The sequence below is a fragment of the Spea bombifrons genome, chromosome 12 (assembly GCF_027358695.1).
Source record: "Spea bombifrons isolate aSpeBom1 chromosome 12, aSpeBom1.2.pri, whole genome shotgun sequence".
NCBI classification, from domain to species: Eukaryota; Metazoa; Chordata; class Amphibia; order Anura; family Pelobatidae; genus Spea; species Spea bombifrons.
This window is the reverse complement of record NC_071098.1, coordinates 23,771,322-23,782,664: the sequence shown is the minus strand read 5'-3', so window position 1 is coordinate 23,782,664 and position 11,343 is coordinate 23,771,322. Positions and strand designations below refer to the sequence as shown.

General features: G+C 41.7%; 2 protein-coding genes across 4 annotated transcripts; one reads left to right on the top strand and one right to left on the bottom strand.

Moving 5' to 3' along the window:
• The first annotated feature begins 1,183 nt into the window (after positions 1–1,183).
• TSEN34 (tRNA splicing endonuclease subunit 34) lies at positions 1,184–6,103 on the top strand. 3 transcript variants are annotated; one of them, XM_053451882.1, is made up of 5 exons: positions 1,184–1,253; positions 3,010–3,231; positions 3,663–3,864; positions 4,038–4,319; positions 5,653–6,103. In XM_053451882.1, exons 2-5 carry the CDS (start codon positions 3,028–3,030, stop codon positions 5,838–5,840), a joined length of 876 nt encoding a protein of 291 aa, XP_053307857.1. In that variant the 5' UTR covers positions 1,184–1,253; positions 3,010–3,027; the 3' UTR covers positions 5,841–6,103. The 3 variants fall into 3 exon arrangements, with proteins under 3 accessions (XP_053307857.1, XP_053307855.1, XP_053307856.1); XM_053451880.1 differs by having other exon boundaries at positions 3,010–3,285; XM_053451881.1 differs by lacking the exon at positions 1,184–1,253 and adding an exon at positions 1,274–1,327 and having other exon boundaries at positions 3,010–3,285.
• Positions 6,104–6,171: 68 nt separating this feature from the next.
• On the bottom strand, positions 6,172–11,035 carry GRWD1 (glutamate rich WD repeat containing 1). Its single transcript, XM_053451878.1, has 7 exons — positions 10,778–11,035; positions 10,186–10,303; positions 9,901–10,066; positions 8,895–9,108; positions 7,891–8,033; positions 7,382–7,579; positions 6,172–7,040 (listed from the first exon to the last, which is right to left on the bottom strand). The coding sequence occupies exons 1-7, from the start codon at positions 11,010–11,012 to the stop codon at positions 6,723–6,725; spliced, it is 1,392 nt and encodes a 463-aa protein (XP_053307853.1). The 5' UTR covers positions 11,013–11,035; the 3' UTR covers positions 6,172–6,722.
• Between the last annotated feature and the right edge of the window lie 308 nt (positions 11,036–11,343).

Sequence of the window (11,343 nt, the reverse complement as noted above, 5' to 3'; positions counted from 1 at the left end):
ACCACATACAATTGGTATGTGGTACTTGCCAATCACTACACTTGAAGGGAAAAAAACTATTTTTTCACCGTATTTGCTTGATTATAATACAAGGTTTTTTCAGAGCAAATGCTCGGAAAAATACCTCTCGTCTTATAATCGGGGTTGTCTTATAATCAGACCTCAAAGGTTCCCCAGATGTGCATAAAAAAATTAGTTTACATGAATTAACATTTATCAGTAAAACTTTTTTTCCCTAAATTAATATTCAGTTTTTGGGGGGTCGTCTTATAATCGAGCAAACGCGGTAATTTCTTAACACCCCTACAGACCTATCACATGCGCAAAAAAGAGTCAAGACTCTAAAATAAACAGTGGTCATCGAGCAGTCATCTGCACCAAGCTCTGAAAAACGCAGATTTGTATTTTTGTGGTAAGTGTGCGCTTTTTAGCACGTTTTAGGTATTATACGCATGTTTGTAAGGTCTGCAGTCTACAAGTACGCCAAAGTAATGATTCATTCGGTGCAGTGTGTTTTACTGAGAACCTAGTCCAATTATTACTGCTACTTTAACATGGCCATTTACTTGCGTGATAGTAACGCATGATAACGGCCATATTGCCCAAACTCCTGCTTATTTCTGTACAGATAGAGTTCCCAGCTTCAATTTAATTTTTGGTTCATAAATTCAACGTGAGATTAGAAACAGAATCTCCTATTTGGAGATATTGTTGCAAAAATTGGAATTTTTGATTTTACCCCATTTTCTACCCCTTGGACATGGAGATTAAGCTGTGGCTTGTTTGTAGACATGCTCTGCGGTTTAGAATATTTGTATCTCTCGCTGTTTCGCTTTAATGTTTATAAAACAGCGGTGAAAATATGAACGCATTTCCGGAATTGCCATATTACGTTAATTTTAGCATAATATTTATGCATACGAAAGCTACACATGGTGCCATCCGGCCATTGCTAGTAAAACACAGACGTGTTGCCGTTCTTTTCTTCATTCAGTTACGTTTTTCACCCCTGTGCAGTTTAAACGCTGAGGTAAACATAACGAATTAAGCTGGAATCACCCGCCGTGACTCCGAGGTAAAGCACGGCGCCTATTCCCACTCACGCAGCATTAGTCACGTTCGCCCTGCTCTGCGTGAAACCGAAGCCCCGCCCACCCCTTCCATTGACAGGCAATGAGCAATGTGGCCACGCCCACCCCGCACAAGGGCGTCTAATCTATGCGCCTCAGATGGGCCCAACATACAAGAAAGAGGTAACCCTTCGCGTGCGTCGCACAGAAAATACATGGACGCTCCGACTAACGGACGCTCGATTTACAAACATACCGTATGTAAGAGCGCATGTAACACGCCGCAGGAGAAAGCAGGGAGGCACGATAAGTCGCCTGATGCTCATTAGTCGCGGAGCCTCATGGGATTTGTAGTCCACACCAGGTGTACTGACAGCGGCTAATTCTGTCTGTGAGGAAACATGCAGTTGTAGTAGTGCCATGTTGGAGAAATATATATATATATATATATATATATATATATATATATATATATATATATATATATATACGGCATATAGATAGATATGTGTGTATGTATGTAGAGCACATGTTTGTACAGTTTTGTGGTAAAAATGTCCTATAACTCACCCATTATAACATTAATTCCTGTGTGACTATGTATATTATTATTATTATTATTATTAACAATAACATTTTCTGCAGCACTTCTTACAGTCCAAACGTTCGAGGTAACAGAATGTCAGAATGTTACAGAATCTTGTGATACTTTTTTTTATTAGACAAATATTGTTTTCTAAAGATAAACTTTCGGAAGTCAAAAGCATTTTTCTCCTAAGTACAGTCCGTACTTTCAAAGGGTCTGACAAAACTAGAGCTGACGGACTAAGACGGAGCGATACAATTTACAGTTTAGAGGGAACGGGTATAGATAAACATAAGATATGATTTATTTATATATATATAATATACACACACACACCGATCAGCCATAACATCATGACCACCTGCCTAATATTGTGTAGGTCCTCCCTTTGCCACCAAAACAGCCCTGACCGGTGGAGGCATGGACTGCACTAGACCTCCGACGGTGCGCTGTGGTATCTGCACCAAGACGTTAGCACCAGATTCCAGAAGTCCTCCATGGATGCATCCTGGTGCCATGTGCTCTCCAGTTAAGCAGCGCACCCGGCCATCTACGTGATGTAAAAGAAACCGTGATTCATCAGACCAGCCACCTTCTTTCATTGCTCCGCGATCCAGTTCTTCTGCTCACGTGCTCATTGTAGGCGATTTCGGCAGTGGGCAGGGGTCAGCTGCGATCCACATGGGCCAGCCTTCACACCCCAGGTGCATCAGTGAGCCTCTGCCGTCCATGACCCCGTCACCGGTTCACCGCTCTTGCTTCCTTGGACCGTTTTTGACAGGTCCTGACTGCTGCAGCTTGGAAACACCCCACAAGAGCTGCCGTTTTGGAGAAGTTCTGACCCAGGTGTCTAGCCATCGCAATTTGGTCCTTGTCAAAGTTGCTCAGATCCTTACGCTTGTTCACTTGCTGCCTAATATATCCCACCCACTGCCATGATAACATCTACTTCACCTGTCAGTGGTCGTGATGTGATAGCTGATTGGTGTATATACATTATATATTGGTGTGTGGTGAAGATCCTTCTATCATTTAAAAATGTTTAGGGCTGCTTTGGAATCTATACCGTTCATATTTCCGCTATACGTTTGCTGGTAATGATTCCGGAAGCATATGTGTCATTAAAACATTTTTAAAATAGATCTCAACTTAAAAGTAGATCAGATTTTTTTTTATATTCAATTTGGTGATCTTTTCTAATGCAGTTCTATGTGTAACTGATTTTTTTGGTTTTATTTAGTATTACTGATATTCTGTTTTTAATGTGCTTCAACATTTAGTTAATTTGAAAAAAAATGCTATTATTTACTATACTTATATACTAGGGACCCTCTCTGTTTTTTCTGTTTTTAGTTTTTCTAAAGGCCCACAATGATTCTAATTCACCTCCACGAGGGGAAAGCGTTCGTGTGGAAAGCAGAAGATGTCCAAGAGATCCGGGAAAAGCATGGACTGATCGGGAACCTTGTTGGAGCCCTGGTGAGGAAGCCAAGACAGAACGCCCGGCTTGGTCTGCCGCTGCAGCTGTCAACGGAAGAAACGCGACTGCTTGTGGAAATTGGAGCAGCAACACTGGTGAGCAGCGGCTCGGGTGAAAGGGAACACGCCAAGGGTGAAGATTTGGCCATGGTACGTCTACAGTAACTCTTTCCAATCTAAAGTGACTCCTTTTTCCTTATAGCTCAGGTACTTTAGAGCTTAAACTTCTAATATTACTTCAATCATCGTATCTCTAATTAGTTATACTAATATCTTGGATGGTGACAGCTGTCCTTTCGTGATCAGTAAGAGTCCAAGATTTCTGTATTACAAAGTCTTGAACTGTCAATAGTTCTTGAGAGGTGGCTGAAGAATCAGAGTCTTGAGGTCAGCCTGTTTAACATCTATGACTGCTCTATTGTCCCATCAACGTATGGAGTAAAACTGCACTACTTGATATCTACTTGATGGGAGCAATATAATTTGTTATGATTGCCTGTTCACTTTATAGAACTGTTTTATTGCAGGACAGTATAGGTTCTAACTCTTCTACGGATGACGAGGAAACGTCTCGGCCAGAGGTTGATGCTTACAAGCAGTTTTTAGAGGAAAGCTATAAAGAACAAGGACAGTTGGCTTTGGAAGAGAAACGGCGCACATTGGAAAGATTGTCAGATCATATCGCTGAAGGAAGGACCAAGAGAAAGCGGCAACATGATGAACAGGAAGGTAAGGAATCTTATTATGGTCTTATTGGAGTTTATATTGCATGGACGTTAAGGCATTTTGCTGCATGCAAATGGGTGCAGACATTCTTATTGTTATGAAAACTTCTGTTTAGTGTTTTTCCTCCCTCCTGCTAACGCTACTATTATTGTGTATCTTTCCCTTTTTGTTCATAGGCACACAAATGGACTGCTCCACTCGAGGGCCAATTAAGGAGCTTCAGAACCTTGAAAAGACTTTTAATTTTCCTCGAGAAGCAATGATGGTGCAGATTCCTACAGCTCGAACCCCTGTCGGGAGTGTGCAGCCCGTGGATTTGTACCAAGCCTCTGCAGACTGGCCATATAGTGGACAGTCGGAACATGAAACGCGCTACAAAGTTTTTAAGGACCTTTGGGAGAAGGGCTATTTCCTTACCAGTGGCAACAAGTTTGGAGGAGATTTCCTTGTATATCCAGGTAAGAGAACTCTAAAAGCATTAAAGTGCATATGAAGGCTAAAGTTGCATGTGGTCCCATATTACAAATGCATATACATTTGCCTTTCCCTTTCCCATCAGCTATTTGGGGGAGCAGGGAGGGTTTCCATGATTTAAAGGGAGCACTTTCCTGAAATCTTGGACAGTGGCAGAGGCAGCTTCTCCCAAAGATATTTTTTGGGAGGGTTAAAAGGTACTTACAAAGTACTTTAATATGCATTGGGGGTTTTGTTTTAGGAGGCTGCAAAAGTGTGGAATTGCCAGTTCATCTTCCAATCTATATCGTTTTTATTTCCTGATCCTCTTTATGTTTCTGAATAATGGGATATTTGTAAATGACAGGAATTCGTACACACTAAATCTATTGGGCACCTCCACCAGGTAGCAAGGCTAGTCTTAGAATAAAAACCAATAAACAAGAAATGATGTTGCACGTGCTGCAGACTTGCATTAAGACGGCTTGCATGTGTTCTCCTTCGGAGCGCGTGATTCTAGTGGACCTGGTTAGAATAGGATACCGTTGGGTTTATTTTAACGTGTCAGCGCATTCTTGTTGACGTTGCACATTTATGTTGAAGTTTGTGCAAAGAGGTCCAAACGTGAACTACTAAAAAAGGGGGAAAAAGGGACTGTTGAAATGACAGCAGATGTCCCAAGGGCCGTTTGCAGATGGCCGTAGTGATTTTCAGATTAGTGAGGATCCTGGGCCAATGGGGAGATCCTCACATTGCTCTGGAGCTGAGTGCTGCATGGTGGCCCTTTGGATATGGTGGGTGGTCCTGCCTTGACCGCTCCCCTTCCTGCCTGTGGCCACACCCCCAACACAGGTGTTCAAATATGAAAAACATGGACTGTGTTAGTCCGAGCAAACCAGTGGTGTTAATAGTTTCTATACCGTTAAGAAATCATTTAGCGCCATATTTTAGCTCTGTTTTATAATTGGTAAAGGGGGGGGGTCCAGGGTGCATACTGATTCTGAAAACAATCTATGTATACTGGTCTTGTATGAGTTAAAAATAAAAATTAACCTAACTTGTAAGCAACATGCATAAAGTAACCGACACAGAAGGACTGCTACAGTTTAAGATACACGCTAAATGTTTTAATTTGCCTTTTATCACTAGTGCCATAGCATTCAACAGTCTGCCTTTTTATTAAACAGATATACGTTGTCTACATTGGGAGTATGAGGAGGTTTTCCTCCTTTAAGAAGGTATGGGTAATAAACAGAGTGGCTTCCTACATCAACATAGTGAGGAATAAGAATGAAACGATGAAATGCTAGATTTCCTTTTTCGTTCCTTTTCATACAGGTGATCCGATGCGGTTTCATGCACATTTCATCGCTCTCTGCTTCCCACAAAATAAAAAGATCCCAATGAGTGACATCATCACTGCTGGACGCCTGGGAACCAACGTGAAGAAGACAGTGCTTCTTTGTTCACCAAATCAAGAGGGTACAGTGACTTATACATCTTTGCAGTGGTCAGGGATGCAGTGACTACATTACAGAACATCTGTGCAGATGCTTCTAGGATGTTTTGGCTCCTGTCGCTGCTAGAGTATATCGAACCTGCACCATGCAGACTAAAACGTAGCGGCAAACGCAAAGATATCATGTAAAAAGAAAGCTTCCTTTTTTTAGCACGATTTTCAACTGCTTCCTATGGATGTTAATAATTAGCAGTGAGACATCATGTTTTCTATCCTGAAGATTTAAAATTGTGCAGGATTGTTCATCATTAAAGCTACAAGTCAAGAACAGAGTGAGAAGTATGATTTCATTTTCTGCCATCACTTGGAGATGCATCCATTCAGCACGATAAAACCTCTTTGCTATACAAATCCTTTATTTAAAACATAGATGTTACCCAACCGCCTATAAATACTTCCATAATAGTCTTTACTGCTGATGTAACAATCAGTGCAGGAATTATGGCTTGCCCAGCCAGTGGAACACCTCAATAGCCTGGGCCTTCCAACCACCAACACAAAGATAAAATGGTATTGAACTTATCTACACTAAAATAGAAAAATATTCTTTATCAACTTTATAATTGATCAAAAAGACCAGTAGCGATTTCTTTAGGGCCTTTTCGCAAATAAGACTTTTCTAATTAAGGACGCTTAAGGCCAGATGGCTATGGAGGACAAAAAGGGCTGGAACACATATATGTATCTTCTACACAGCAAATATGTGGTAGAGTAGAGTAAATTACACTTGAATTCCACAGCCTTAAGAAAAATGACAACCGCCAAGCAGTACCATAAAACTGGCAGGGTAGGATTTAATATATTTTAAGTAAGGTGACCTCACACAGAGCTTAAGCAGTCCAACAAAGTATGATGTTTGGCAACAAAATACAAAGCGTACAGCACAGCCTCACACACTTATAGTACGGAAAACATTGAAGCCAGACAATGCCGTACTGATAACTATTCCTGGGCATTGCGGGTGCCAGTGCAGTTCCTTAATGTCTTTTTCTCCTTGATGGACAAAAAGTAGCTGAGGAGGAATAGTTGCCAACGTAGGGTCATCCGTTTCTCCTTCTTGGTCTTGATCTCTTTCAACAGCAAGATCCCACTGTGTTATCTGGTCATCAGCACCGGCCGCTGCAAACACGCCACTGTCCGTAGGGTGCCACTCAACCGATGTGATGGGGGCCGTGTGCTGCTTGAATTTGGCTACGCTTACTCCCTTCTGCAAAGAAAATGGGACATGAAGCAGGTGGTAGATCCCAACAGGCCCAACCCATGGCCAAATACACAAAATGCATTTTGCTTATCTACAGCATTGATTAGCCCAAGAGTTTCTATTTCACAGCCTGCAAGTAACGAGTATAATGTTTATAACGTACCGGGCTCATTAAACATTAAGCCTGAATTATTATATGCAGAGGCTTTAATTCAGCAGATATATTACATAGCCACTGTCACAATGTCACCGCACTACCACAACTACTCATACTACTCCAGTGATGATCTTAGAGGATGGTATCACACGCACCTGGGTGCAGCAACAAGACCAAATATGACACTCACTTGAAACTGTCGCAAATCCCAGATCTTAAGAAGACCATCATCTCCTCCGCTGACAATAAACGGTTCGTGGCGGTTCCAGCTGATAACATTCACATCACTATCGTGGGCCTGGTTGGTCGTCAGCATGCATGCCTTATTGGGGGCTGCTCGAGTGTCCCAAATACGAATAGAGGTATCAACCGAACAGGAGGCAAATACCTGTGTGAGCAGAGATGGGAAAACATGGACACTTAAAACATCTCTTGCTGTATGATACTGGTTAATTAAAGACTCGAAGGGATGTGTAGCTGCTCTGATTCAGGACTGCATTCACTAATCAGACTCATCCAGAAAGTGAGAACGGGTTCACCTTAAGTTTTAACCACTGTTAGAAAAATCACCTGAATAGAAAACGTATTCTTTTAGTATGCGGTTGCTTAATAATGGCACACAACAAGTTATGCAGAGGAGTTTAGCTATGTTTGGAACATGGTATATGCTGACTGCACAGTTTTAGCCATGTTATTTACCGTGGCTTCAGTGGGAGACCACTGCAGATCTTCAACAGACTTCGTATGACCTGTGAAAGGCCTCTGGTCAACGTGCCACGTTCCTCCTTCCCTGGGATTCCACAAGTGAATGTTTTTGTTGCAGTCTCCAGTGACCAACTGTCCTGTAAATTTTGGTTAAAAAAATTATAACTGTAATAACGCTAGGATCCTGAAGGAAATCACATAACTGTACAAAACACACACACAGTATCGGGACACCTGACCATTACACCAACAGGGACTTCGATGACATTGCATTCTAAACACAGACAGTAATATGCAGCTATAGCAGCTGCCGCTCTTCTGGGAAGACTTTCCATAAGATTTTGGAGAGTTTCTGTGGGAATATTTGTCCAATTATCCAGTAGAGCATTTGTGAGGTCAGGCATTGATGTTGGAGGAGAAGGTCCAGCTCACAATCTCCATTCCAGTTCATCATAAAGGCGCTCGATGTGGTTAAGGTCAGGGCTCTGTGCAGCCACTCAAGTTCTTCTGCATCAAACTCATCCCAACCATGTCTTTATGGATCTTGCTTTGTGCGCTGGGGTACAATACTGGAATAGCGGGGACCTCCATAAAGTGTTCCTAAAATGTTGGAAGCATAGCATTCTCCAAAATGTCTTGGTATGTCCCTTTTAGCTGAAACAGAGATTGCAAGCCAGACCTTCTCATCCAACATCAGTGCCTGACCTCACAAAAGCTTTACTGGATAATTGGGCAAAAATTCCCACAGAACCACCAACTTATTAATGTCTATGTATTTGGAATGCAATGTCATAAAAGTCCTGTTGGTGTAATGGTCAGGTGTCCCAATACCTTAGTTTCTGATTTGCCTTTGCACAGTGGAACCATCTACATGAATAACACGGACGTGGAAAACATAGCCCCTGCTTTAATCCCTTTAAGAAGCATAAAGCATGTTTCAACTGCAAATACAGAAAAAGCATAAAACCCATAAGAAGCATTTACTCATTCAACCATACCTGGGGTCTTTGGTGACCAATCCATTGCAAAACCCTCAGTCATGTGACCCGAGAAAGAAAACACCGGCTTGATCTTGGATTGTTCTTCTTTGATAAAAGCAGCCAGCGTCTGTGAGTCTGACACAGCTGCGATCTGTTTTCGCAGATCATAAATCTCTACCTGGCCCTTTTCTGACCAAAGAGCAGCCACTGGAGTTTCACCGAATGTAGAAACCTGAGAAAGAAAAATCAGCCGGATACAGAACTAGAGCAACAAATTCCTCCATACATTAAACTATACAGGATATCGTTTCTTATTCTCACTATATTAAAGCTCATACTGGGGCTACAACACACAAAGAGGAATATTTCCGTTCCCTTGTTGGAAGTATCTTTTCTAGATCTTTTCTGGTTTGACAACAGGGCATGGAGAAAAAAAAAAGCGATTCTGGAACATCTGGAATCTCACTCCCAAGTATGACAGATTCCAGATGTTCAGGAATCTCATTTCTTCAAACCACATATTAATATTTTTTTTTATTATTTAACTTTAGTATTCATATAAAAAATCAAATAGCTCCTTTACTGAGGAACTGCTTGGCTGTAAATTATCTACAACCATAAGCCGTAGGGCATACCTAGAAAAGCGTATGAATAATCTCATTATTATTATTATTATTATTATTAACACACAAATAACACTAGATGTTTTTTTAGTGGTTGATTTGTTTTGTTGTTTCTTTTTTACCGAGAGGGTGACAGATAAATAGAACAGCCAAACAGCAGAAGTGGTAGAGGCTAATACAGCGAGGGAATTTATACACACATTGGATAAGCATGTTGCTCCTGAATCTGAGACGACATTAATTGCTTATTAAGGTCTGAGACCTTACAGCAGGGAACACGGACTAGATGGCTGAATGGTTCCTATCTGCTGTCTATCTTGTATCTGCCAGTTTCCATCTTTGTAATAAAATGTTCATTTATATTAAACGCCCAAGTTTTAAGTTACCCTATCTGCACTTACCCGAACTCTGTTTACACCACCATAGTGAGGAACCATCGCCAGCTCCAGCTGTGGCTTTTTCTCTTCTTCATCTTCATCCTCACTGCTGTCACTGCTTTCAGAATCCGAATCGTCTTTCTTCTCTTTGCCTGTCCGATGCAAATTGTGCATCTTCATTACCAACATCCTACAGGAGAAAAATAAATCAAAATCCATCAACTGTAATTCGTATTAGAAACCAATCCAATTATAAATGTCTTTCCAATAACACTGCATGGAAATATCGCTCCAAATTAGTTGTCTTACCTGTTGCCTTGAGCGGTGTCAGCCTGAGTCCCAGCACAAAGAAACATAGTCATTGGGTAATCCGAACGGGTTTCTCCGAGGTTATCCGAAATTACATCAAAACTTAGACATGGAGCGCCTGCGAACAGACAAAGATACGGAATATGCTGAGACTTCAGTCATTATACGCACTGTAATTCATGACTGCTGCATGGTCCCTTTGATGGTCCATGATACACCAACCAGCAGCTCTTGAGCCAGCTCAGAAAATGCTGTGGGCAAGGGTCTGTTCAGAAACCTGTGCGCCTGCATGGAAAATGCTCCCATTGATTGGCAGCTTCCATCAGCCAATCAGTGACAACATTCCACAGATGAGAGGAGCAGCCGCAGAGCTGCAGCTTCTACCTCGGGGTATATGCCCTTTTTTTCAAATTTTGAAGAACGCTTATTAAAGTATTCATAAATTACTGTAATGATCATTCTTTAGTGGGCTGTCAGGGGCATTAAGCCATCAATTAGATATGCTGCTGCCTCTCAGTGATGTGAGTTCCAAAACAACTACATCTGGAATCCAGAATATGTTAATCCAAATGAATAAAAATAAATACATTACCTGTCTGAGCCTGGTGATACAGAACATAGGCGTCCTGATCCATCACAAGCTCTTCACCCTCCTGCAGAGGCTGAACGCCGGGCAAATATACCCTTTGCGGACCTTTTTCCGTTTCCTCCTCCTCGTTCGCTTCCATAATATCATCCTCGTCTCCTTCTTCGCTGTCTGTGCCCTCCATGCCTTCATCTTCACCCTCTCCTGCCGCTTTCCATGTGGGATCCCCTGTGCCTGCCATGTTGCAAATGCAAAAGACGTAATTTCCGCTGACTTCAACTCAAGTATCTCGCATGCACTTTCCGGCGTCTTTTTATTTTTTTTAAATAAACTTTATCAGTACATGTTACAGAACTAACGCGCACAACACATGAAAAAACCGCTGCAATGATCAAATCGGGACAAACATGATTAATAATTAATTATTTATTAAAAGACAATCCAAACGCACTTGTAAAGAATTAGAACTGCATCCATTCCGCGTCCCCCCATTGTTGGCGTGGTACTGTATTAGTGACATGGTACATAGCTGCCAACAGTCCTGACTTTGCCACTACAGTCCCCATTATCAG

Coding starts and splice junctions, on each gene's coding strand:
- GRWD1 (XM_053451878.1), bottom strand. CDS start 11,012: ATGGCAGGCACAGGGGATCCCACATGGAAAGCGGCAGGAGAGGGTGAA. Junction 10,067..10,185: donor GACACCGCTCAAGGCAACAG/GTAAGACAACTA, acceptor TTTCTCCTGTAG/GATGTTGGTAATGAAGATGC. Junction 7,580..7,890: donor GGTCTCCCACTGAAGCCACG/GTAAATAACATG, acceptor CTGCTCACACAG/GTATTTGCCTCCTGTTCGGT.
- TSEN34 (XM_053451880.1), top strand. CDS start 3,028: ATGATTCTAATTCACCTCCACGAGGGGAAAGCGTTCGTGTGGAAAGCA. Junction 3,286..3,662: donor AGGGTGAAGATTTGGCCATG/GTACGTCTACAG, acceptor GTTTTATTGCAG/GACAGTATAGGTTCTAACTC. Junction 3,865..4,037: donor GCAACATGATGAACAGGAAG/GTAAGGAATCTT, acceptor TTTTGTTCATAG/GCACACAAATGGACTGCTCC.